General features: G+C 41.6%; 3 protein-coding genes across 9 annotated transcripts in view; 1 reads left to right on the top strand and 2 right to left on the bottom strand.

Moving 5' to 3' along the window:
* Nucleotides 1–11,992, bottom strand: part of dpydb (dihydropyrimidine dehydrogenase b) — a 19,224-nt gene extending 7,232 nt beyond the window's left edge. Inside the window, exons 1-12 of one of the 3 annotated variants that reach the window (XM_071492650.1) lie at nucleotides 11,608–11,967; nucleotides 8,675–8,785; nucleotides 8,401–8,483; nucleotides 7,344–7,431; nucleotides 7,021–7,182; nucleotides 6,459–6,655; nucleotides 5,649–5,730; nucleotides 3,888–3,975; nucleotides 3,050–3,157; nucleotides 2,099–2,268; nucleotides 1,116–1,326; nucleotides 545–729 (exon numbers count right to left, since the gene is read on the bottom strand). In XM_071492650.1, coding sequence (XP_071348751.1) covers nucleotides 545–729; nucleotides 1,116–1,326; nucleotides 2,099–2,268; nucleotides 3,050–3,157; nucleotides 3,888–3,975; nucleotides 5,649–5,730; nucleotides 6,459–6,655; nucleotides 7,021–7,182; nucleotides 7,344–7,431; nucleotides 8,401–8,483; nucleotides 8,675–8,785; nucleotides 11,608–11,637 — 1,515 coding nt within the window. In that variant the 5' untranslated portion in view covers nucleotides 11,638–11,967. The other 2 variants (XM_071492651.1, XM_071492653.1) reach the window with 2 other exon arrangements.
* A 3,499-nt stretch (nucleotides 11,993–15,491) lies between these two features.
* odr4 (odr-4 GPCR localization factor homolog) lies at nucleotides 15,492–23,870 on the bottom strand. Of its 2 annotated transcripts, XM_071492654.1 has the most exons (14): nucleotides 23,720–23,870; nucleotides 23,240–23,343; nucleotides 22,878–22,994; nucleotides 22,624–22,716; nucleotides 21,770–21,876; nucleotides 21,652–21,688; nucleotides 20,725–20,868; nucleotides 20,543–20,638; nucleotides 20,087–20,134; nucleotides 19,620–19,739; nucleotides 19,424–19,535; nucleotides 18,669–18,872; nucleotides 16,292–16,345; nucleotides 15,492–15,597 (listed from the first exon to the last, which is right to left on the bottom strand). In XM_071492654.1, exons 2-14 carry the CDS (start codon nucleotides 23,336–23,338, stop codon nucleotides 15,527–15,529), a joined length of 1,302 nt encoding a protein of 433 aa, XP_071348755.1. In that variant the 5' UTR covers nucleotides 23,339–23,343; nucleotides 23,720–23,870; the 3' UTR covers nucleotides 15,492–15,526. The 2 variants fall into 2 exon arrangements, with proteins under 2 accessions (XP_071348755.1, XP_071348756.1); XM_071492655.1 differs by lacking the exon at nucleotides 23,720–23,870 and having other exon boundaries at nucleotides 23,240–23,366.
* Nucleotides 23,871–24,348: 478 nt separating this feature from the next.
* Nucleotides 24,349–27,135, top strand: part of tpra (translocated promoter region a, nuclear basket protein) — a 35,776-nt gene continuing 32,989 nt past the window's right edge. For all 4 annotated transcript variants that reach the window (XM_071492648.1, XM_071492647.1, XM_071492649.1 and 1 more), the window contains exons 1-3: nucleotides 24,349–24,627; nucleotides 25,292–25,396; nucleotides 25,705–25,772. In XM_071492648.1, the coding sequence (XP_071348749.1) occupies nucleotides 24,477–24,627; nucleotides 25,292–25,396; nucleotides 25,705–25,772 (324 nt within the window). In that variant the 5' untranslated portion in view covers nucleotides 24,349–24,476. The remainder of the gene's footprint in view (nucleotides 24,628–25,291; nucleotides 25,397–25,704; nucleotides 25,773–27,135) is intronic.

The raw sequence follows: 27,135 nt of genomic DNA, 5'->3' as shown, positions 1-27,135 counted from the left end.
ACACATGAACATACCACAGCACAAAACAATAAATGTTAGTCTGCCACGCAGTGGTATGGAGCACACCTTAATAGACCTAATTGTTAATTCAGTCATAAACTGGGGTGAAAAGGCAAGTTAGTTTCAGGTTAGGGTGATCTTCTGTGACCCAGACTCACTGAACAGCCTGGCAGCAGGGGGGAGATAATCCATGCTAAAGTTTCTGAGCAATCCTCACCCTTCTAACAAATCAGAGAAGACCAAGGTCAGAGTTGGGACCTCATCATTGTCTTCTGGTCTAGCATTCTGTTAGTATCAGCTGCTAGAAGACATCGCTACGTCTGACTCACAGGCTGGTAAGCTTCCACTTCCTGCATTAGCAGAGACAGTGCACACGATGAGGGGAAGGCTGGGCGGAGTGTAACAGAGCAGGGAGAGGAAGAGATGGGAGGAAGAAGTTGCTTATTGTAGCTTTAAGGATGAACTACAAATCACTGCAGTTGAAGCAGATCTCTTCAGAGCCCTGTATTTTAAATATCTGGTGGATGTTTGAAGCAGATTTTACCTGTATATATCTGTGAAGATGCCATGAGGCCTGTTTGCCATCGTTCACTGATTCCACTGTGGTGTTTGCCAAACCAGCGATGTCTCCTCCTGCAAACACCCAGGGCTCACTGGTCTGCATGGTCTCTGTGTTCACCTCTGGAGTCCCCCAGCGGGTCATCTTCACAGGAGCCATGGCCTCAGTTACTAAAAACATCAACAATCAACATATGAAAACATGTCATTGCCTCATTAATGGTCAGCCTTCATCAATCCAGAACAACTCCAACAAAACTCAAAAGGTCAAAGCCTCAATTTCTGTTATGTTACAACAAAATATATATGAAGTAGGACACTTTGTAAAATCTGTCAGACCAAAAAATTTGTGATACGGCGTGCACACACACAGACACACAGACAGACAGACACACACACACACACACACACACACACACACACAAACCATAGATGCAGATACCTTTCAGAAACCAGAGAAAATTCTTCTCACATCCTCTGATTCATTTTCAATACTAATTTGAGTTGAAGGTCAACCTTGATCACCTGGTGTCTTAATGAGCTCATTGGTTCGTTACCTTGTGGCTCGTTCAGCATGGAACCAAAGGCGCTGATGATGTAATCAGCCTTCAGCCTGACAACTTGGTCCTCATCTTCCAGCCAATCACCTTTCTCAGTCTGCTCAGTGCGACAGAACTGCATCCCAGCGACCCGCCCGTTCTTCATGATGACCTCACGAGGAGAAAGGAAGGGCAGGAACTCACACTGCTCCTCCTTAGCCAGCTCCATCTGACACAAAACAATACTGGGTCAAGTCCTAGTATACGGCTGGACCGTGTCGTATGAATGCTGTTTGCATTCAGCTTAGTGTCGGCCAATCTCAGCCCTTTATCTGTTTGCTTCTACACTGCTACATGTTTTCCTGTAACAGATTATTATTATTAGGCTGTTGGCTGTTTCCACATTTAGTCTCACAACCAAACTCAGTCCTGTGAAAGAGGACCAACAGAAAGGAGACTCAGTTCTTTGTATGATTTTCAAAGAGGACGTTCTCTTTATGGAGCCTCTCTCTGTTCACACTACAGTTCCTCTGAGGCTCTCAGACCTTTACTGCTTTGGATTATGGGAAGCTTTCACATGGAACAATGTGGCTGCTGCTGCTACACTTTTCTTATCTACATCCCTCTGGTATTTGTATACAAAACACACACACACATACACACACACAGCCATGGTTCCGTCTATTGCATTTTCCACGCATTCTTGCGCAATAACACGTGATCTGGCTGAAACAGAATGGCAATAGGTGAAGCGAAACTTTGTGTTGGCAATGCACAGGAACCCGAACTGAAACCTCATCAAGAGCTGGTGTCAGCTGGGTTTGCCTCAACTGTTTGCGCCAATTGATTTAGAAAAATAGTGAAAATGGAACTCAGTCAGGAGGCATTCGGCTGACCAGTGGTGGAAAGACGATCACTCAGTCCGTCAGTGACATTCGTGACTGCAGGACTGACCCTGACTGCAGTTGCAGTCCGGCCAAAAAGAAATACTGCATGCATACCTCCTCAGGAACAGCCCTGATGTTAGTGAATCCCTTCCTGAAGCAGATATATACTCTCTTGGCTCCACAGCGAAGAGCTGAGGTGGCGCAGTCAAATGCCGTGTCTCCAGCCCCCAGAACTATAACTACGCCTCTTAACTCTGGCAGGGAAGAGCGACACTGACACATACCTGGATGGAGTGAGACAGAGGCACAGAGAAACACAGACAGTGGGACATAACGATGTGAGATTATTTCTGACACGAAGATGTATACATTTCAACACTACAACATTTTTATATTTGTTTGTTAACATGTGCATATTATAACATATGACTAATATTTGACTTGTTATAATAATTATGTTTATTATTAGTGGTGACAAATTATTTGACGTTTGGATCATGGGTTTATATATTGAGACTAGTAATATAACCCATTGTGCCAGTCGAACAAAAACATAGAGGATGATTAGGGCCACACATGAAAAATCTACTTTGGAAAATTTTGCATTAAACTGGGGATTCAGACTTTTTTCCTCAGAATTCTAAGGTTAAAGTCAGAAGTCTACATTTTCTTTTTCCCCCAGAATAAATTTTTCACATGTGATCCTAATCCTCTTCAGTAAAAAGGTGACTAAGTAGCTTATAAAAAAGTTAGCTAAGCTAGAAAAATACAAAAAATACTTTTTGACCACATAACATAATGTATAATGTACTGTATAGCAGCATCAAAGAACAGATAAAGAGCAGATGAATATTTCCAAATGTTCCCTTTTTTTAAAGAAGCTCAGTGAGATTTTTCTTGTGGATGGAAAGTGAAAAGTGAAAAGTGAAAGGAAGATAATAAGTTAAGTTAATAAAACAGATCTTTGGCATAGTGAGTTTTCAGCAATTTGCTGAATATTGGAATATCAAAACATTCTGGCTTTCTTGAGGGGTTTTGTGATTTAAGTTTTGATTTTGCCCATACCTTTCTTACTGGCTGAGGCCACCATGGGCAGAAAGTCTTTGGAAGTGAAGAAGCCTTGATCCATGGTTAAACCCTGGAAGATTTTAGCTCTGTTGGCCTGAGGAAGACCTGAAGTCACACACACACACACACACACCCCCCCCACACACACACACACACACACGTGTAAAAAATTGGCACACAAAAATGCACACACTGTAAGGGGAGCACTTCAAAGATTCAAAACAACAGGTTTTCCAGGTGGCAAAGGGTGTGATGGGTGAGTAGCAGTCTGACCCTGATATTGCTCCTACTCCTCAAAAGTGTTTATCAGATATGTTCCTGGTTCTAAACTGAATTCCACCTTGGCCTGGGAAAAGTGATACTGAAGTTTAAGACTGACGATATTAGCTTTTTAGCTGCATATTATTTATAATGCATTTATTCATTAGATGCTGATCTGTGATACATTTACTTGATCTACATTGACACACGTTTCCTTGACTGAATCATGTTGTACTTGCCCTGATTTTGACTGAACATTTAAATACTGAAAGGGTGGTACTGCGGTGGAAAAATGCGATCAGCACTGAAATACTGTGATCAGCAGTTAAACTGAACAGTGTTGTGAAATGCTGTTCTTCTTTATGCCATATATGGAGTTGTTTTTCTAATCGGTACAAGGAAATGTGTGACAGTTAGGGTCCCTGTTGGCAAGAAACATAAAGGCCGAGCTTGAGATAAGAGGAAGTTGCCTTTAGCCAGACACGGACTCTATGAAGGGTCGCATGCTCACTTGCGAGTGTAAGAATGAAACTAAGAAAGTCATGAACTGGTGTGTGAGTCTTTATTAACTCACCAATCCCTATAAAGACAGCCTTAAATCCTTCCTCTTTCAGAGACATCAGAGTCATTCCATTAACACCAAGGCCCTTCTCACACACCACCTGTTCACATCAACAAACACACACACACATTTTAACAGAACTGTAAGGGTGCAAATAATCAGAAAAATCAATAAGGTAATAGTGTCCTACTTAAAACTAGAATACCTAGTGTTTAAATAAATCAAAACAGCATGGTTACACTCACCGGCCACTTACCACACATTAACGCAAATATCTAATCAGCCAATCACATGGCAGCAGCTCAGTGCATTTAGGCCTGTAGACATGGTCAAGATGACCTGCTGAAGTTCAAACCGAGCATCAGAACGGGGAAGGTGATTTAATCGACTTTGAACGTGGCATGGTTGTTGGTGCCAGACGGGCTGGTCTGAGTATTTCAGAAACTGCTGATCTACTGGGATTTTCCCGCACAACCATCGGTTTACAGAGAATGGTGTGAAAAAGAGAAAATATCCAGTGAGCAGCAGTTCTCTGGGAGAAAATGCCTCGTTGATGTCAGAAGACAGAGGAGAACGGCCAGACTGCTTCGAGCTGATAGGAAGGCAACAGTAACTCAAATTACCACTCAGTACAACCAAGGTTTGCAGTAGAGCATCTCTGAACGCACAACACATTGAACCTTGAAGCAGATGAGCTACAGCAGCAGGAGACCACACCGGGGGCCACTCCTGTCAGCTAAGAACAGGAAACTGAGGCTACAGTTCACACTGACTCAACATAACTGGACAACAGAAGACTGGAATAACGTTGCCTGGTCTGATGAGTCTCGATTTCTGCTGTGACATCAGATGGTAGGGTCAGAGGTCAACAACATGAAAGCATGGATCCATCCTGCCCTGTATCAACACTTCAGGCTGGTGGTGGTGGTGTGATGGTGTGGGGGATATTTTCTTGGCACACTTTGGGCCCTTTAGTACCAACCGAGCATCGTTTAAACGCCACGGCCTACCTGAGTATGGTGCTGACCATGTCCATCCCTTTATGACCACAGTGAACCATCTTCTGATGCTGCTTCCAGCAGGATAACGCACCCTGTCACAAAGCTCAGATCATCTCAAACTGGTTTCTTGAACATGACATGAGTTCACTGTACTCAGATGACCTCCACAGTCACCAGATCTCAGCCCAATAGAGAACCTTTGGGATGTGGTGGAACAGGAGAGTCACATCATGGATGAGCAGCCGACAAATCTGCAGCACAATGTGATGCTGTCATGTCAATATGGAGCAAAATCTCTGAGGAATGTTTCCAGCACTTTGTTGAATCTATGCCACGAAGAATTAAGGCAGGTCTGGTGGCAAAAGGGGTCCAACCTGGTACTAGAAAGATGTACCCAATAAAGTGGCCGGTGAGTGTATATTGTCCTTAGAGTTTTGATTTTCTTTCAGTTGATCACAAAATGAACAGTTTTGGAAATATTAAAGATCATCAGGCTAAATGGGGGTTGTGAGTGTTAAGCACTGATTTTGATGTAACGTTGGAGATTTTCTATCAAATTTTTGGAAGTTTTGATATCTGCATGTACTTCTTTATATGCTGAAGCCATTGTGGAGATAAATAAGCAAAAAATACAACAAAGTGCAATTTTGAGAGTCTGACGACCAACAGAAGACTTAACAACAATCATTGCATCATATAAATTCACTATTATTATAGTGGACACTACAATACAACATCATTTTATGAGAACAACTGAAACTACAGTTTGTACCTTGACTCCCAGATCCTTCATCAGGTCTATTTCAAACTGGACAACTTCATAGGGAAGACGGAACTGGGGGATTTCTGATGTGCTGCATGGAAGAACATATATTTTTGAATGTTTCCTACAGTGAGAGAAAGAAAGAGAATGACACAAGGGCACTTTGCCGCCAGGGCAAATACTAAGCCCAGATGGCACACGCTCTCCCAGGTGAGTTACTGGGGCTTCTGCACCAAGAAAGACTATATTTATTATTTTGTCTCTCACACAGTTCACAGCCTCTGTTTAGGATCCACAATAGTTTCGTTTTTATTTACTTCTGACTCCTGATCGTAACAGACTTTAATTAGAGGCAGGTCTTTATGTCTAACTCCCTCTGTTTGATATGTAGAATTGGTCACAGCAGTTAGTACGAAGCCTTGTTACAGATGACTTCTCTCTCTTTCCCTCCCTCTCACATTCTCTCTCTGTGCGATGTGTCTTCTGTTTAGTTATTCCTCTGCCTCCTTTAGTAATAATGATGCATATAGCTTAGTGTATTTTGTATAAGTGCTCCTCCACTTCCCTGCAGTTCCCAAACAGCCAGACTGGAGTGGCTCAGTAGACTTCAGGTCTGCACTGAGCAGTGGTTGTAATACCATCACTCACTCAGTCAGTCAGTCAGGGACATTCGTGATTTTAGGGCTGGCCCTGCTGTTGCAATTTTTTTAAATTATCTTTAATTACTCTGCTTTTGCTGTACCTTAACCCCAGCTTTGTATAATTATGTGTAAAGTATAATATGATACGCTATATAGTAGAAATATGACGATATGTTACCTCAGCCCTCCGATGTACTTCTGTCTCTCAAATATAGTAATATTATCATATCCGAGACGAGCCAGAAAGGACGCACAGCTGACTGACGCTGGGCCACAGCCAATCAGAGCGATAGGTATGTGGTAAGACTCTGGCATCTCACTGGATGGTGGGAGCTCAGGATTCCTGATCTGAGCGATGCCCATCATACTAAACACCTGTGAAACACAAACACACACATATTTGAAATAATCCCCTTGTCAAACCCTTTAATGTACAGCATTCATGTCATCACCCTAACACAACTCTCAACACAACACGGCTGACTTTGAAGTGACGCTGCACAACATCTGAATGGCCACAACTGGCAAGAACAAGATGAAGGTTAATCATCTATCTAAAGTTTGCTTAATATTAGATAACATTAGCTTTCATATGCTAGTGGTCATACCAGGCCAAGTAAAGGGACAGAAAGATGTTGGTGGTGCATTTGGCTGTAACTGACTACAGTTATCTGAGTAGCTTCTAGAAAGTGTTAATCACATGTTTTACACAGACAATTTGACAGCTAAAAATATTCTACCTCCACAGCAAACTGCTGTAACCCTCCGATGTTAATAGGTCCTTCCTCAGAGGCGTGCAGGTTGCAGCCTCCTACACACAGATCTGACGTGGGACAAACCATTCCACAGGTCAAACCCAGGGGGTTGTCAGATAGGATGGCCCGCGCTGCCCCATAGTAGTTCTGGTGAATGCATAAACACACACATACATGACTTGAGTATTGTGTTACCTATCATGAGTAGCATATTCATCATTATTCCTTCTTCTTTTAATTAGTCCTTATGAAGTATCAATACTGACTGTGTGCATGCAGGCAACAGAGTGTGTGGGTTTTTTTGGTACCTTATTAGAGATACTTGTGATGAATGACTTGATGTCCAGGTTAGTTGGGCAGCTCTTCTGACAGGGAGCATCTGCACATTTTAGACACCTAAACACAGATTTTGACAGTTTGGCCAATTATTGAGATTAAAAATCTTACTTGCTAACATACTACCATGCTGATGCTGATGCTTAACAGATGTATTACCATGTTCACCGTCTTAGTTTTGCTTGTTAGCATGCTAACATTTGCAAATTAGAACTAAACACAATACAAAGTGGATGGGAAATGTCATTAGTTTTGTGGTTTTCAGACATAAGCCAACTGAAAACAGAACATAATTAAACAAACCCTGTCCTTGTAAAGGGACTGGATGAAAAGTCAGGGGACCAACAAAGGGATTACACCTGGAAATTAGTTAGCATTTAGCACTTCAGGTTCCATCTTCCCAATTAGATGACCTTTTGGTTAAATGACTGGAATAATGTCTGTCGTTAACGCAAGCGCAAGGCAATTAATACGTCAGTAAATACCCCAGTCATGATTTCTTTAAGGTTTTACATCTTTTAAAAGAGAACAGTTGCTAACAAGGGGCTAAAGGAGACTACAGAGGTTGTCAGTCTGCCCTTACAGCCTCGCTGTGTTTATACTTGTGCTTTTTGCAAACTATTACTAACTTTGTAAAGGCTTTTGTAGAGGTAAGTCCTGAATCAAACTTCAATGTGGAAGCTCAATAGTGGTGATGTAGAAGTCAGGCGACTGTGGTGTGTAGTTCGAAGATTATCCTGCTGAACAAAACATGGATGTGTCATAAACTTGTGTTTGTCACAGAGCTTATTTTCTGCAGTAATCCAGAAGCCAATGTAAAAATCCCATTGACTTTTTGTCAAGGAAATCAGGGTGACCACAACAACCAATACATCTTCCCTGCAGTATTCTATGACCAAATAGCTCCTCCTTGAGAAGAATGTTTGGCCTGCTAATGTAAGTGAATGAGCTTGTGAGATTGTGAGAATGTGACAAATCATGTCAACAAGATACTTTGCATTTAAGAATAGCCATATCATTCAGTCTCACCTCAATGCCTCCCGTAGAGCTCCGCGCTCGCTCAGCGTTGTGTGTTTGATATCATCAAAGTTGTTCTCTAACTTCACACAAGACTGAAAGAGAGAAGAGTGGATGAAGTGGATGAAGAATAATTTCAAGAAAGCAAGGAAGAGAGGAAACACAACAAATACTATTGACTATACCATGAGACCAAAGTCAAGCTGTGTTGTGTGTGTTTGTGTGTTTGTGTGTGTGTGTGTGTGTGTGTGTGTGTGTGTGTGTGTGTGTGTGTTGTATATCCTACATCACAGCCCCTTTCAGGGTTTCTTTTCCAGTGTTTCTTTTCTTTCTTCTTGTTTGCTGTGGACATGATCTGAGCATGAGTTTTCACCCTGGGATTCAGAGCCAGGATGCTCTGTAAGAAACAGAGCAACACATCAGTAAAAGGAGACAGAACAATAACTCCTGATTCTAAGACCCTGACAGACATAACTTGAATTGCTTTCTATCATTGTTAGGGAGGAGTGATCTGTTTTTTTTTTTAACACCTATAAATGTGTTTATTATGGAAGCCAAGAACAGCCATGGTTCCAAAGTTGTTTATCTTGTTAGCACACGATCTTTAGATTATTAGTTAGTTATTATGTTGTTATCTCAGAATATCAAGGCCATGTTCTTTAGATAACCAAATAAATCATCATAGCTGTTAATATCAAGGAGGGTGGAGTTTATGGAAGGTTAGGTTTATGGATCGGGACTTTCCAATGTTCTTTCAATCTGCATTTCACATTTGAAAATCAGATATTGACCAGCACAACACATGTAACCTCTAACATTATTCCAAGATATGTGCATTAATAATGTCTTAATGAAATTTATTACATTTAATTCATTTAGTTTAACAAATGTTGGTTTAATAAATTGCATCCCTGCTCTAAACAAAAAAAATATATAATTGTGGATTATAAATGGAAGCTGAATGTTGTGGTTACTCATAAACTGCTGCTGTTATCTGTCTTCATAACACACGGAGATCTGCTGGCAAAAACACTGAAACTATAGAACATTCTAGGAAGTTTGCTTATTTGGGTGGTTGGGGTTAAGATGATAAGATAATGACGAGCTGCAGGGTCAGTGCTCTGAGGTTATGTGACCTGTTGCACTGATAAATAACAGCAGAAATGAAGAAATAATTTACTGTATGTCCTGTACTTACAACCTGTTACAGCCTTTACAGGGGTAGTTTAATATTTTGTTAGCTTATTACATTACCTGGCAGTTATTACATTACCATTTCCTTCATGCATACAGTCCCAGTTTCTACACATACAGATTTTAATGCAGATTTTTATGACGTCTGTCGAAACTATTGCTTCATCTCGACACGTGCCCACCAATACCTCCACTCTGTCCATACATCACTTATCTGCAGTCTGTTACACACACATGGCTTGTTACACAAGACCATGAGACCACATTAGGACTGAATAACATGGCATTTTCTCCTTTTAATCCTCACTCCTGCAGCATGTTGAAGTGGCGGACCAGCAGGCTTGCAACTCTTATCTGTCTCCAAGTAAATACAGTATTGGAGAGTGAGTATGTACATTTTATTGTATCTCTCACAAAACAGCAACTCTCTCCCTTTAAAGCTGCCATCAGGAAGATTTGTTTGTTGAAATCTAACAATCTAAGTGTAAAAAATAAAGTCAGTTTGCAACAGAAAGCATCATCCCGCCCTGGCTGATGAAGAAAGAGATCCAATAATACTTTTGTTGGGGGAGAACATTAACTTTAAGTTCCACTTGTCATGTATTTAACTGTAGGTTCACTCTGTTTCTGCAAATCATTCAGTGGTGCTGGTATGGTCACGTGCAGGAAGTGACTGTTCAGTATTAAAGTGAGAGGTTCTGCCTCTTTTGTGCCTTTATATTATTTTTCTATAATGCATTACAGACCAGCCAAAGTGGAAAACATCACTGTGCTATGGTATGTGCCGTTTGATGGCATTGTGTTACAGGACATCTGGATCATGTATTTTTATTTATTTTAACAATGAGCTTTCCAGTATTTTCTTCATGACAGGGCTTAAATTGGTGCTCCAGTCATTTAGTGTTGCACTTCCAGAAATTTGGGAAACACACAAGTGACACATTTCATAAAAAAAAGAAAGGTTAACATCCTGACTCCTATTCCAAAAACACTGGAATGAAAGATGGGATTTATCGGATAAGTTATGTCCCATAATGCAATTCAATAATATGTTCCTAAATGTCTACTCCTCTCAGACCCCATATGTCCAGTTTGTCTAAGTTTCAAACCCAAGCTGGTCTAACTCTGATGATAGAACTGTTTCACAGGCTGAGTGGTGCTGCTCGTGACAAGTAAACTAATGAGTGACCTTCAACCGTGAAATTAGTGGGACGTCCCTTTAAAATGCTGAGCCTCAAAATCCTCTTTTGAATCCTATCTCTCCCTTTGGTACATGGTGATCAAACTATGATGTGTCTGCAAGTAATTAAAAGTCTCTTACATTTCTATAGGTGGAGCTGTTTTTGTTTAAAAGTAATCTGTCTTGCTACTGTCCCACAATTACAGATGGACGTGAGAATATTTTTCACTCTTTGCTGTTAACATGCCATTAGTCCAGCACTGGTTCAATCATGTGCATAGTAGCCCCTTGAGAAGCCCCAGATTAGAGTTCTGTCCATAGTGGTGGAGGCTAATCCCCAAACTAAACAAAAGAAATCCTCTTTGCACTTGATCAGAAAATTCAAATAACCTTTCCAAGTCCTTTGAGGAATTTTACACATGTGCAAAGAGGATTTTCTGTCATTTATAGTGACTCTGTACTGGTATGGCACTTTCAAACAGAGGGGGCTGATTCAGACTCTCTACCAGACTGTGACATAACACAAAAACCCTGTCAGAAGAGTTACTTTGCCACCAAACATGATCATACAGGGTTTATGAGTCTATAAAAAGATGTACATTGTGCCAGTGTTAGTAATGACACAGACCATGACCTTTGGTCAATGATCAATAATCATCGATATGATCAAAAAAGTGGTATAATCCAAAATAATTATGTACCACAATGTGCACTCTCAATATTACAAAATGTATAATAGTATAAATGTGTTTTGATTGATCCAAACACAAAAGGTTGTCTGCAACATGTAGATATATGGTATGTTAATGAACAGAAAATGCAGAATCCTGCACACAATAATTTACCTCAATGTCTGGAAGATCTTTACTCAACATGTTGCTTCTGTCCAGTCTGCTTCCAAATGCTCTCTGGCGATCCTCTGGAGACTCTTGTTGGTTTTATGTCTGGAGTAGAGGTCCGAAGCACTGTCCGGGACTGCTCTGCTCCCAAGTGGAACTGTGTGAAAGCTGACTGCTCTTATCAAGCCCACTCTTCCCACTCACAGAGATGTCAGACTACAGGCTGACTAAGGAAACCACTGGCAGACAGAGCTGTTATCTCTCTCAGCGGGTCAAAGTTCAGCAGAGCCGGGCAGTGAGGGCAGGTTTCCAAGTGCAATGCACCTGAGCTGTGGATGAAACAGAGTGAGCAGAGAAACCTGTCAGGTACAAACTCCACCTCCTGTGAGGGGAGTGGGGCCCCGTATGTTTTTTTGTCCCTTTGTCTGTTTAACTACCCCCCCCCCCCCCCCCCCCCCCCCCCCCCCCCCCCCCCCCCCCGCCCGTACAGTCTTTCCTGGCAGAGGGAGGATCCTCACAACTGAAAGTAGCCAAAATATATCAAATAAGCGGTTTAGAGGAAAGTCATTTCCATGCCCATTTCAAAACATTCACCTCACGGTCTCATGGTCGCTGGGAAAGCTTCCCCTGCAGAGTCCGTTCAAAGACTTAGAAGCTGCTCCGTTCTTACTCATGTTGACCAGCAAAAACCTACCCATCCGACACGAGAGATCACTCATTTGGTTTTTTACCTGCCACTAGTACCTCTTCTCTCCACACTTCGGAAGAAATGACTGTAGAAGCACTTTTCTAATTCGCGTCCACGAAAATGACAAACGATAGAAGCTGGGACTCTTTTTTCTGAAGGCTGGTCTGAGAGCAGAGACAGCAGAGACATCAAGAGACAGCAGCGACATCAAGAGACATCAAGAGACAGCAGAGACATCAAGAGACAGCAGAGACAGCAGAGACAGCAGAGACATCAAGAGACATCAAGAGACAGCAGAGACAGCAGAGACATCAAGAGACATCAAGAGACAGCAGAGACATCAAGAGACATCAAGAGACATCAAGAGACAGCAGAGACATCAAGAGACAGCAGAGACAGCAGAGACATCAAGAGACATCAAGAGACAGCAAGAGACAGCAGAGACATCAAGAGACAGCAGAGACAGCAGCGACATCAAGAGACATCAAGAGACAGCAGAGACATCAAGAGACATCAAGAGACAGCAGAGACATCAAGAGACATCAAGAGACATCAAGAGACATCAAGAGACAGCAGAGACAGCAGAGACATCAAGAGACAGCAAGAGACAGCAGAGACATCAAGAGACAGCAGAGACAGCAGAGACATCAAGAGACAGCAGAGACAGCAGAGACATCAAGAGACAGCAGAGACAGCAGCGACATCAAGAGACAGCAGAGACAGCAGAGACATCAGCGACATCAAGAGACAGCAGAGACAGCAGAGACATCAAGAGACATCAAGAGACAGCAGAGACAGCAGAGACATCAAGAGACATCAAGAGACAGCAGAGACAGCAGAGACATCAAGAGACATCAAGAGACAGCAGAGACATCAAGAGACATCAAGAGACATCAAGAGACAGCAGAGACAGCAGAGACATCAAGAGACATCAAGAGACAGCAAGAGACAGCAGAGACATCAAGAGACAGCAGAGACAGCAGAGACATCAAGAGACATCAAGAGACAGCAAGAGACAGCAGAGACATCAAGAGACAGCAGAGACATCAAGAGACAGCAGAGACAGCAGAGACATCAAGAGACATCAAGAGACAGCAGAGACATCAAGAGACAGCAGAGACATCAAGAGACAGCAGAGACAGCAGCGACATCAAGAGACAGCAGAGACAGCAGAGACATCAGCGACATCAAGAGACAGCAGAGACAGCAGAGACATCAAGAGACAGCAGAGACAGCAGAGACATCAAGAGACATCAAGAGACAGCAGAGACAGCAGAGACATCAAGAGACATCAAGAGACAGCAGAGACAGCAGAGACATCAAGAGACATCAAGAGACATCAAGAGACAGCAGAGACAGCAGAGACATCAAGAGACATCAAGAGACAGCAAGAGACAGCAGAGACATCAAGAGACAGCAGAGACAGCAGAGACATCAAGAGACATCAAGAGACAGCAAGAGACAGCAGAGACATCAAGAGACAGCAGAGACAGCAGAGACATCAAGAGACAGCAGAGACAGCAGAGACATCAAGAGACATCAAGAGACAGCAGAGACATCAAGAGACAGCAGAGACATCAAGAGACAGCAGAGACAGCAGCGACATCAAGAGACAGCAGAGACAGCAGAGACATCAGCGACATCAAGAGACAGCAGAGACAGCAGAGACATCAAGAGACAGCAGAGACAGCAGAGACATCAAGAGACATCAAGAGACAGCAGAGACAGCAGAGACATCAAGAGACATCAAGAGACAGCAGAGACAGCAGAGACATCAAGAGACATCAAGAGACAGCAGAGACATCAAGAGACATCAAGAGACATCAAGAGACAGCAGAGACATCAAGAGACAGCAGAGACAGCAGAGACATCAAGAGACAGCAGAGACAGCAGAGACATCAAGAGACATCAAGAGACAGCAGAGACATCAAGAGACAGCAGAGACAGCAGCGACATCAAGAGACATCAAGAGACATCAAGAGACAGCAGAGACATCAAGAGACAGCAGAGACATCAAGAGACAGCAGAGACAGCAGCGACATCAAGAGACATCAAGAGACAGCAGAGACAGCAGAGACAGCAGAGACAGCAGAGACAGCAGCGACAGCAGAGACATCAAGAGACAGCAGAGACAGCAGAGACAGCAGAGACAGCAGCCACGGGGGGGGCAGCCAATTACAAGATGCGTGCAAACAGGCAACATCTGATACCATTTTTGCTTTTAGATGTTTTGTCCATCACATAAAAGTGTTTGAAACCCATGACCAAAACAGTCATAGGCTACAGTCCATAGTGGAAATAAATTGGTTCCCCTTTTTAGGTGGGGACCCCCTGGAACCTCCTCAAAGACCCCTGGGACAGAGATGTAAGGAGGGACGTCCCTTTCACTGTTCTAATTGATGTCTGTTTTTATCTTGAAGTGGCAGAAAACACGACTTACACTGCACTGCCCGTACAACAGGGATAGGAGACCGGGACCAGAGGGCCTGGAAGTCACAGTTGATTGGTTCCCCTCTGGTTTCACTTTGACTGTTGCTGGGTGTGTTTTGGGAAACTGTCCCAGTGACTCAGTCTCATCTGTTTTATATTGTAGGAGCACGTGGTTGCACTACTGTCAAGCAGTCAATCGCTAAACAGTATGTGATATTTACCAAGGCTAAAATTCTCCCCTGTCAGTCCTCTATGCAGCCTGTCAGCGTACAGACCTATGCTCTCGTTAAATGTTATATATATATATAATTTAATATTCAAATCAAGCTTGTGGCACACACACTGCAGTTTTGAGGTGTAACTTAACAGCAAGCTGAGAAGCATTCTGTTACCCTCTCTGGTGGTAAGTTACAAGTCTGCGTCACCTCTTGAGTGCTATGTTGTGATGTCACAGGGTCCAGAAGTGCAGCGGTGCATCACTGCAGTGCGGTGAGAAGTCCAGCAAAAACAAGATTCTTACAGAGGATCTTTACTAAAACCCACTCCCTATGAATGAACTGTGCAGAGGCACAGGCACATCTGGAGCAAGAAAAATGAAGGGATAAGAACTCTACCTCCATTGTAGCAATGATGATGATCTATGTTGAATGTGATCATGGTTATTAAATCACTTGCTCCGCTGTTTGCGTTGATTGCGGCTGCACATGTTTGGCACTGTACCTACAGTGGAAACTGTTAATAATGGGTTTTGAAGCAACAGGCACGTGGCAGATGTGTTCAAAACAAAACACTTTATTTTGATGTGGATCACACGTCATTGAGATAGAGCATAGAGGCAGCAGTGGCAAGTAGGGCGACAACAGCACCTATGGCCACACCTACAGAACACAGAGGGACAGAATCAGGACAGTGATTGTACAAATATGCACACACACACACACACACACACACACACACACACACACACACACACACACACACACACACACACACACTTCGTACCTTTATAATGTAATAATTATATAATTGTAATTAAGTCAAGTCTTTAATGTGTAAGCAGGGGCAGGGCGAGAGGAGTAGTGGAGTCAGAACATGATTGCTAGTGTCAGTGATTACTTAATAGGCCCATGGGTGCAGCCCGGGAGTCCCTGGGCTGGCGCCTCTGTATGTAGTGACTGGTAACATTTCAAATCAAGTGACTAAAAAGATGGATTTGTTAAATTCTAAATAGTCCTAAATACTTACATGAAGCAACTGTATGCAAGTAAGAACCAATTCTAAGAGCTGTTATGGTGATTCAAGCAAATAATCATTTTCCCATCATCAGTTTGGATTTCCTAAAACATATTTCTCCAACTCCACAGTTTACAGAGTAATATAACAATTTGAACAATATTTTGGGCAAAGTTGATCAAATAACTTACTACTACAAGTAAACTAGGTCTTAACTGTTTTTTCTTCATGTTTCTTCATTGTGATCATGAAAATGGTTTAATCCTAAATCTGGGTGGTAATGGGAAATGTAACAGCAAACAGATGGAGCAGCTGTTTTCACAAAACAAAGTGTTTTACCAGTGTAGTTGTTCCTCTTGGGCTCCTGCACTTGAACAGATTCCACAGTGGGCTCTGGAAACATATAACAAAATTTCATCAACTACAATAAAGTATCATGTCAATAACTCAAACCTGGTTATTGGGAAAAATCAATAATCTCGTTACAACCAAGCTTGACATAGATAGGGACAGTAAACACATTTCCTCTCAGGTATATTTTGAAGGTTAAAAGATGTCTGTTGAATTGTGACATATTCCGCTGCAGAGTTTTTGTGGTATTGATCATTGGGTGAGGGTGAGGGGATGAGCTCAGTAATGAGACACACACACAGAGCTTTCTTTACTCTCAGCCTGACTTTTACATACCACCTACTGCTGATGTGTGGAACTGACATATTTAGAGTCATTCATTTCACTTTCACATTTACAGTGGCAACCTTAAAGATCTGTTTCTGTCCCTTTGGCAGCACCTATGGCCATACATGGTAATTGCAGGTTTGTTTCTGAACCGAACTTACATCCCAAGACACCTTGTTATCTTGTGACACCAAGTAAAATGCAAGGACTTCTTTTTATTTTCGTTAGTGGGTCAAAGACTCAATCAACATTGTGTTACCTCATTGGATCGATAGTGACTTAAAAGACAATTATTTAAATTAAAACGTTTGAGACTGCCACTTTAACTGTACTGTACAGGATATGTAAGTATAGTTAAGGTAATGATCCATGTTTTCACTGTCCTGCACTGGTGCCATATAGATATTTCCCTCTCTGTAGTGTTTGTCATGCAATGCTCACAGAGAAAAACCCTGTTAGAGATGGGTTTAAGCGTATATATGGCCGCTCTGATTTGGCCTCATAAGAATAAATAGGCTGAAAATATTAAAGGTCCCATATTTAACACTTTTGTAGTGTTTTATTTGAAACTGCAAAATCCGTGAGAAGATATATTTGTGGTTTTAAGTACCAAAAACCACCTCAATGTAGTTTTACAGGCCTCTCTCTGGAGCTCTAGCAATAACAGGTCAGTGAGCCAATCAGAAGAAAGGCTCTGAACCTCTCTTCTGATTGGCTGACTGTGTGACTAAATAAAAAAAAACAGATTTCAGGCAAAAACTCAGAGAAACCAAATCCTGCAAGGTTGGATGGTAGGTCTGGGTGGGCGGGGCTTGGAGCATGGATGAGAGCGTTGACTGCTTTGTTGAAACATTATAAAGTCACAATACAGATGATTGTAAATACAGGCTGTGTGCATTTCTCTGTGGACTGAGGCTTTGATACTTTCACAGTATTGATATAGAACCTAGACCTGCTTTATAATCAAAAAAGTCATGGAAATCTCACTTTATACAATATGGGATCTTTAATACAGTATCTCACCATCCAGTCTGAGTAAATGTAATTGTGTCTGAGAAAGCAGCACTGGATAGCAGAAAGGCCTTTACAGATTGCTGACAGTGCAAACAGAGATTTAAAGTCTCCCTCCACTCAAAAATGAGTTTCTTATTGTTACTTGACTTGGATGACTGGGCTCCACTGTGCAGAATGATTTATGCACAGAGATCGACGTTAGGAGGCTGTTTTCACATCCACCTACAGCAGGTGGTCTGTGCTCACCTAAAATCTCAGCAGCACCTGTGGATGTACCAGCATGATTTTGTGACACCACAACTAGTTTGGAGGTCAATTCTGGCATCGTATGTAGGTGAAACCTGAAATCTCTGGTGCACTTACACTGAGAGTGGACTCTTCAGGAGATGTTTTTCGTCCAGCAACTAAGTGTTAGAATAGTATTTGCATACTCTTAGATTTTGGATTTTTTTCAAGAAGGCTTAGATGTACTTTTAAAGAATTTTTAACCAGGTAATTTAACTTTTTGTGGGAAAAAACACAACTCATATTATCAGTGGATAATAAGTCAGTGTTACTATGGTTTATAGATGAAAGATAAGTAAAATAAACAATGCTGAGGAGTTAAGGTTTTGTTTTTTTCTAAATGTGGCTGATAAGCTGTTCATAGCTGGTGCCTTCACCAATCTCATTATAAATTTCAACTCCACTTGCCTATAGTGAATCACATGGTGAAAAACCACTGGTATAACTGAAGTAAATTATTGTGTCCACATGGAGTTAATGCATGTAGATATAAGGTTTGTACCTTATGCTGTGGTAAAACCCTGATTATCATTCCAATAAGGACTTAATCACAATTCTGTGATGAGAGAAAATAAATATAATCTATAATATACAGAGTTTATAATGTTTTATAATGTGTTGATGTGAAAATACTACTTCACTAATTTAATGAAAAACGTATTGCAAACACACACATACACACACACACACACACACACACACACACACACACACACACACACACACACTCTTTCCCAACCTGCTGTAATATTGTTCTCTGTGATTTCAGCAGTCATTTCCTGCTTGGTATTTAAGTCTTCCTCAGCCGCATTGATGTCCAGCATCTCCCTCAGCCGGTCGGTCACCTCAGACAGGCCCTCGTCATTGAAATGGTAGTCACACACACACACTGGCCCAGATGCTTTTATAGGACAAAAGACACGACGAGGGAGGCAGAACTGCTCTGAAAGAGAGACACAACATTTGGTTGATGTTTAAGAAAATGATCATGAGATGACTTAAGTTGAAATAGTTCTTGACTAATGTCACTTTGGTTATCAACAAAGACACCGTAGGCTGCTGGTTACACCAGTCCAAGTAAGGACGTGGCAGCAAACCCCCCCTTGAATGTACTGAACCAATAACAATGTGTTTCATGACTTTCATGACAGAGGGAAAGTTCATGTGCAATTCACCAGTTTACTAGAAAAGAGAAATGAGGTCTAAGGACTTTGCTCAGCAAAACACTCACTCCTGCAATTTGCACATACTTCTTGCCTTGCTTTTGACATCAAGCTTGCTCTGGCCAACGCTTTCTCACAACTGTGCTGGCTGCCATATACGATCAATTTATTTCTAGAAATTCTGAATTTCATATTTTAGAAAAAACAGGGGGAAAAGTATTTCTTCATACTCTTTCCTTTTTTCCATACTTATCCAGACCTGGAAATTACTTTTCCATACTGTGTAGAAACCCTGAAGAGTGTGTTTGTGTGTGTTTGTGTGTATTCATACCACTCTGTTTCTTGTCTCTGCTGCTCTCGCTTTCCTCCTCTGATGTCATCAGCTCCTCCAGAAGCATTTGAACCCTTGTGGCCACCGTAGAAAGCAAATCCCTCTTCAGCAGCTGTGCACAATGAAGATTTCATGTCAAAATGTTGGATTCTTCTTCCAGTTGCACTTGACATTGTCTGACATGCTGACATATTACCTTTTCAGCTAGCTTGGCCTTTGGTTTGTTGCTGTGTAGGTAAGCTCTGCTGTGGATTGTTCCTCTGACCGACACACTGCCTCCGCACCGCTGGACCACATCTGTTAGCCTCTGTTCATCCTAACACACAGGAAGTCATGGTCCTTTATGAACATCAGGCACAAAACTCACCTTGACTTATTGGCTCATTTCAGGCACAATAACTTATTTTTCCTGCTCAAGGGAAGTACTGATTATGCAGTGTACAGCATACAATTCATTTCATTCTTTCACAGATATTCACAATTTCAGAACAAAACTATTCTCTCTTATGACATCTAGTTGTTCTGACATGTAATGGTTTTATAGAAAAAAAACAGTGTGTGTATTTGTGTGTGTGTTTATGTCTTACTGGTGCAGTGACCATAAAAAAAGGTTTCTGTGTTGTACTGATTTGGGCCTGTAAGAATAAAGAGGCTCAGTCTTACCGGTGTGATGAGCAGCTGAGCTCTGTACGTCTGTCTCACGTTCCTCTTCTGCGGAGAAATATCAAACACAGTAGATTTGAATTAAACTCCTGTCGTTCTCACAATCCAGAAAATAAATTAATATCATTTTTTTATTTCTAAAGTTGGGTTTTTTTTTGGCCTTTTTAGTGCCTTTATTGGATAGGTCAGTGAGAGAGTGACAGGAGGGTCAGGGAGAGAGGGGGGATGACATGCAGCAAAGGGCCGCAGGTCGGATTCGAACCCAGGGTAATATAATTTTTATAGTCATATATAATTCTTCTAGTTTTCTGTATATTATATTCACTTATATCATTAGGTGAGGTCTCTATTATTAGTTTAAGGAGGTAAATAATAATTTTGAATCCCAAAAGCAAAAAGTACTGCCACACACATATATGTATATAAAATATATGTATTTATATTTTTTTATACAACCTGTCCTGCTGAGAGCTCTGTGTCCTCTGCCAGCTTTTTTCCATCAATCAGACAAACTCCACTCATGATCTGGTTTGCCCATGCTTTCAGTCCCTCCTGAGACAAAGAGTGACCTGAGAACAATTCCACTGAAGTTCCCAGAAAAGGATTTGTGAGTGTGTGTGCATGTGTGTGTGCTTTACCTTAAGACATGCATCCATGTTTTCTGTATTAGTTCCGTTGTTTGGTAGCGGTACCAATATGTCCACATTTAGACAACATGACACCATGGTCCAGGAGGAACACACCCCTGACTGGTACTTCCAGTCTGCAGGCTTGGCCATGCTCTGGAACATCAATGATAATGATATGATTGATAACAACTAAATACTGCATGTAAATCTGAATATCATGTCAAAATTGAGATCATTTGGTGTTTCTGTACTGGGTCCTGAGTCAGTTAAAAAAGACATAGGTGAGTTGGTTACAAGCTTGAACTAGGGCTGAACAATTAATTACAATATCACTGAAATCGCAATATATGGCCAAGTGCAATACCAAAATCGCAGGAGCTGCAATTTTTTTGTTAAAGGTAAAATGTGTCACAACACAGCATAACTATAGCACAGAGATGAGATGCCATGCCCCATCCAGATGAAAGCAACAGCCTTGTTTGGTTCAGACCACAGCAAAGATCACATCATCATTTTTTATTTTTTCAGTGAAAATGGAAAAAATAACCATTCCCACTAAAATGTGACTCGTATCGCAATATCTGTCACAATGTGATTTTTTTCTGGATATAGTTCAGCCCTAAAATCTGTCAACTCATTTGGCCACAGCTGATCTCAAACCAAGCTGGTGAGAAATCTTGAGAGCATTCACAATAAACAAGATGGACCTGAGTGTTTCTGTAAAGGGGCAGAATATTTATTAACTCGAAACATTTCAACTTTCCTTTCTGCTTTGGGTAGATCAGTGACAGAACTCATCAGCTCCAAACCATTCCGAACTGAGGTTTAAACATTAAACATTTTAAGGTAAAGAGTAGGCTTGAGTGCTTTTTGAAAGTGATATGCACTGGAGTAAGTGTACTGACTGAAACCTGCTGCTGAAAGATGTAAACTAACCTTGGGGTCTTTGACGTCGAAGGTTCTGCAGATGGTTCTGACATGTGGGGTTAAAGAATATCCACACACAGTATCTGGTAGCTACCTGATCCAGTGAAAAGATTGTGCACAAGGATACTTCCTGGTTTTGGGGTTGATGTGCAGTGTGACACAGTCTGTGACATCATCATCTGCAGGGTTCCACAGGTGCTCAGATGAGATCAGGTTCTCCACTGCAAAGACCAGCTACACATACAGGACGTGTACACACACACACGCACATTTATAAGCAAATATGCAGTGTGTTGTTTCTGTCAGGTGATTTTGACATTTTCCTGCCCCCTAATGGCCATGAGTTGATCATGCTGCTTACATAACTGACAGCCAGTTACCAATTCAGGCCAATGGTGTCTGGTAATTGTTTTAAATCAGTTTTTGCCTAATTGTAAAAGCCCATTGGTTTTAGTTTATTTTTCTATGCAATGTGACTTAAAACTTAGTCAGCATAATGAAAGCATCGTAATAAAACACATTTGGCACTGGTAATAATTAACAGGCATAAATGTTGTGAAACTCATACATTTTACAGTTAATTAAATGACCTATGAATAGTATTACCTTACATGAAATTTACATTAACTCTTGTGGCAGACTCTTTTATCCAAAGCAACTTACAAGTGAGGGACGTCACTAAAGCTTCAGTGCAGTAGGAAACCTTGGTTTAAGACTAAATACTAAATCAGCTCAATAAGGAGAAGTGTACGGGGCTCAGATAAAGAGGGATGAAAGTCAGGGATGATGCCAAATGACGTTCCGAAAATGACGTTCCGAAAAGGAGCATTAGCCTGTATGACTGAGTTCAAATAGGTTGGTAGAAGTCACTCTGAAGGCAGCATTAGTGACCAGTTGCCAGTGGAAGTCAATGAGTGGCAGAGTCACATGTGTCCTTTTGGCTGATCGAAGACCAGATCAGATGGGCTGCTGCATTCTCACCTGTCGGATTGTGGTTAGTGTGTCCTTGCCATCAGTATCAGTGATGATGAAGACCCCCAACACGGATAGGCCTCCGGGCAGCATCCAGGACACCTAGAAAAAGATCAAATCAGAAGCAAATAGATACTGTAGCACACGAGTAGTAGTACATTTAAATATGCACTGAAATACTTAATTGAATACACTTTAATACACTTAAATACTCAAGACCACATGAATGTGTACTGGATGAGAACTTTGTCCTCTCTGCCCACCTGCCGGGCATGCTCAGTAACCCACTCCTTGTCCACGGAGTTTCCAGTTGCTGCAGTTGACTCCTCCCTTTGGGGCGTTTGAGTTGCCATGATGACAAAATCCCTTTGGGGTGAGCTCTGAAAGTATTATTATCAGTTACTGTCTCTTCACTCCACACACAGGACTCTTCCACATCATATCATATCACAACACTGAAATATGTCAGACAAACTTAGAAATTAGCCAGTGTACATTCTGAACATTTCCCACAGCCTGTGTTGTCCTGTGTTTTAAGTGATGTGGATCTTCCCACTTCATATTATGACCAACATGTAACTGATGGCAAAACATTTGGTCTAATGGCACACAGTTCTACGCTTACCTGCCCAATCAGCAGGCCTGTGACAGGACCTGCTTGTTGTTGACAGAGTTTAGACAGATATCCCTCCACAGCATCTTCTACTATATAGCCACGACCCATACTGCCTAAGGAGAGTGTAGAGAGAGTTGGATAGATGATAGAAAATCTGGTTTTTCTATCATTATGTCTGCAATGAAACAATGCTGGTGAATAGGAGATGCAGAAGAACAGAACACGGCTGAACAGGTGTTTAAAGAGAGTTCACAAATGCTCCATAGTTAAGTGTCTACTAAAAACTTGTGTCTGAATTAAAAGCAACAAGCAGTTAAACCTCATAAAAGTTAAGCCCTTCCTTAACTTCAGTTTGGTTAAGGCTACTCTGTCCCATTTGCTAGTCGACATCAATTTACACTGACTACACTTCCGTTAAATGGTCAAAGATTTAAAAGAATTCCTACAGCTTGAACTTCAAGAACCAGTCCAGGCAGAGTGAGGGAATACCTGCGAGAAGCTGGGACAGTGGCCTAAATATGAACCAGAGGGCAGTCAGCTTTCTGTTGACAGCTGGCAGAGGTTCGTCAGCAGAGCAGAAAAACACACTTTACCGCGATACTTTGCGCAGTGACGTATTTCCGTCGCACGCCTCTGTCGTAGCCGGTTCAAGGCAGACCGGATAGACACACGACTAACGGAACGTTGTTAATTTCTTTTCAAAATAAAACTTGTTGTAACCATAGACTGTATGTTGTAACCACAAGAACTACTGGTTAATTTCAGATACTTCCGACATTACACTTAAATTATGGATAAGCGATGATGACGGCGATTTCATTTTAAAGCACGTTGACTTCTAAAAGCAACTAAGTACATTACTGTCCTGAAAATAAGCACTATAGCTTTTCACATCACATTTAAATGAAGATTGCAATGTTTGCACTTCAGTCCGTGGTAGACCGTTCTGTCATGCAAACCAAGGTTTTTAATACATACCGAATTATGTTTTACAACATAAAGAGCCATTTTGAGCTCAGACAGTGCGAATCCATTCATGGTGTTTTAGCTACAGTACAGCTATCTGGCCTAATTTAAGAAAAAACTCTTTAATTTGAAAGTTTGGACCGGAAATGGTACTTTCGCATGAGCATGGCTTGACAGTTTAGTGAGTCGTTTTCAACGGGTTTGCGGACAAGATACAGCACCAAAATATTTTACCAGTCTGGTGTCCATTCCCTGTAAGTTGTCGGCGGTATAGGAGGAGATGGCGACCGTCCTGCTGCAGGTTCTGGAGCGGACGGAGTTGAACAAACTTCCGAAAGGTGCCCAGAGCAAGCTGGAGAAGTTTGTAACGGAGCTGCAGAGTGCTAACGAGGCGCTCAGGACACAGCGCGAGCGCGTCAAAGCAGACAGCGGTAAGGAGTCGAGCGGCCGACATCGGTCAGCTGAAAATCATGAGCTGTAAACCACTGACACGACACATCAAACCTCGGCACATCGCGAAGCTTTCTTTGGGAAATCTGGCAGTGTATCAGCGTCGTGTGTGTTTGTCAATGCTTTCAATAGCCCGCTAATGTTAGCCATGATGTCACGTCAACGTTGGGCTAACTGGCGGAGAAGAGACTTATGGGAATATTAAAAAAAAAAAAATAGAAATGTCATTTTATTCAAGGAATAACTGCGTGTTAAATTAATGCCGAAATCCCCATATATTTGTAAAAAGTCGTGTAATCCTACGTGATATGTTTATACAGCCTACCTGATACAAATGAACAAATATGTCCTCAATATTTGTCAGTGACGAACATTAAATAAAGTATGCTCTTCTGCACACTGATGCCAGTTTACAAAACCGAGCAGCTGTGCCACATAATTTCTGCTGTTGCTTTAAACAGTAGTCTTTCATTGGATAGAGGCAAAAGATATGTAAAGCTACAGCTCTGTCCTACTGTGAGAATACCTGCTCAGATGCTACCGATGCCGCAGGATATTTCGATCCAAATACTTATTGTCGGTTAAAGGTTAAGCGGTTAATTATGAACAGCACTAATTCCTGTTGAACCGTCTCTGTCCCTACAGAGCAGCAGTATTTTGACATTGAGAAGAGACTGGTGGAGAGCCAGGAACAGATCCTGTCTGCCACCAGAGACCTGCAGACCCTTAAGGCGGAAAACAAAAAACTCAGTGAGTTGTCACACACATACTATATTCAAACCTTTTCTCATATTCTTAACAATTTGGATGTAAATAGCACCAAATTAAAACTGAATGTAAGTGCTACAATCTCAGTTTGTTGTCATTAAGTTTTAAATCCAGTGTTTTGGGACTTTCAGCTGTCACCACACAGTACAGAGAGAGTAACTTTGGTTTTAAAGGACATTTTATCTCTTACCATAAAGTTGAGCTAACTTCAGCTAGTGCAGTCTCCCTTTTTTTTTCCCTGGGCGTCAGTGTGAGCTCAGTGTGAGTGTCTTCATACTTCTCCTGTGCAGATGAAGAGCTGAATACTCTGAAAGGAATAGAGGGAGAAACCTTTGAAGATAAAACACCACAACAACAGGTAAACATACCCATACACCTCATGAAGTGTCAAACATGTGCTGTTATTGTTTGGGTTGCGATGGTGCTTATGGAATACATCACTTAAAATCTTTTTCTTACAAAATCACCTCTTGATAGCTGTTCGGGTCTGAAATGTAGGATATGTTGCATGGTGCAGGGAGAGTACCAAAACTTAGACAACTGAGAAACTGGAGGGCTACATGTCTATGTCAAGGCAGGCAAATGATTTCGCTACCAGTCGTGGAGGCCAGCGGTATCTCTTCCTTATCACAGTCAAGCTACCCACCACAGAGAGACTATTCATTCAACAAGCCTGGTAGCTGGAGGTTGCGAGCTCAGCAAGCAGGTAGCTTTCCTCAGAGGTTGTTTAGAGGAGATGCTACTGGCTTCTCATTAACCACCGCCGGCCTGTAGTGACCAAATCAGTTGCTGGCCTCAACGTAGACTTAGGCTTCTCCAGTTTCTCACTGGTCTTAATTTTGGCACTTTCCCTGCAACATAGTGTTGAACAGATTCTTTGACCTTTGTTCATTGTGGTTCAAACAGCAAATATTTTGTATCTTCTCTTCATAGTCAAGTACTGAATGCAATATTCACTGGCCTCAGACAGTGTTCAGACCCCTGATTTTTTTTTTTACATGCATCAGTGTTGTAGATTTAAATTTAATAGGATAAAGTTGCCATTTTGCCCATCAATCTACATTAGATAACCTATAATGAAAATATGTTTTTAGACATTTTTGCAAGTTTCTTAAGAATTAAAAACTAGAATCTGTCATTTATAAAAGTGTTATGACCCCTTATTTTGTACTTTGTAGAAGCCCCCTTTGGCAGCAGTCGTCTTGATTAAGTCTCTATAAGGTTTGAACACCTGGATTTGGGCAGATTATCCCATTCTTCTGGCAGATACTCTCAAGATCCGTCAGATTGGATGGGAAATGTCTGTGAACCACCATCTTAATGTTCTATGGGCTTTAAGTCTGGACTTTGGCATGGATAGTCAGAGATTTCACTGGAAGCCCCCCTGGCATTGTCTCTGCTGTATGATTCAGGTCGTTGTGGTGCTGAAAGGTGAACTGTCACCCTAGTCTGAGGTTGCATCCACTCAGGAGCAGGTTCACACACAGCTGCTGGGAACACTTAAAGCTTTAGAAATGGTTTTATAAACTTGCCCTGATTTATGTGCTGAGAGAAAGTTCTTAGAATTTTGTGGCTTGGTTTTGGTCCAGACATGCAGTGTGGATCTCAAATACTCAGGTGTGTGCCTTTCTAAACTATGTCCATTTAATTCAGTTTGCTGCAGAAATAACAAATGTCCAGTATTTTCTAAAAACATGTTTTCACTTTGTCATTATGGATTT

This window comes from Trachinotus anak, unplaced genomic scaffold (genome assembly GCF_046630095.1).
Source record: "Trachinotus anak isolate AG129_WGS33_773 ecotype Australia unplaced genomic scaffold, CSIRO_AGI_Tana_v1 ptg000012l, whole genome shotgun sequence".
Taxonomy (NCBI): domain Eukaryota; kingdom Metazoa; phylum Chordata; class Actinopteri; order Carangiformes; family Carangidae; genus Trachinotus; species Trachinotus anak.
This window is presented reverse-complemented; position numbering and strand designations above follow the sequence as displayed.

Bases quoted from the DNA above. Each gene is read 5' to 3' on its own strand.
- odr4 (XM_071492654.1), bottom strand. From the start codon at position 23,338: ATGGGTCGTGGCTATATAGTAGAAGATGCTGTGGAGGGATATCTGTCT. The intron at 19,536-19,619 runs GTAATATGTCAG...CATTGTGCACAG, and splicing joins AGGCCAAGCTAGCTGAAAAG to CTGCTGAAGAGGGATTTGCT. The intron at 16,346-18,668 runs GTTGGGAAAGAG...ATATGTTTCCAG, and splicing joins AGAGAACAATATTACAGCAG to AGCCCACTGTGGAATCTGTT.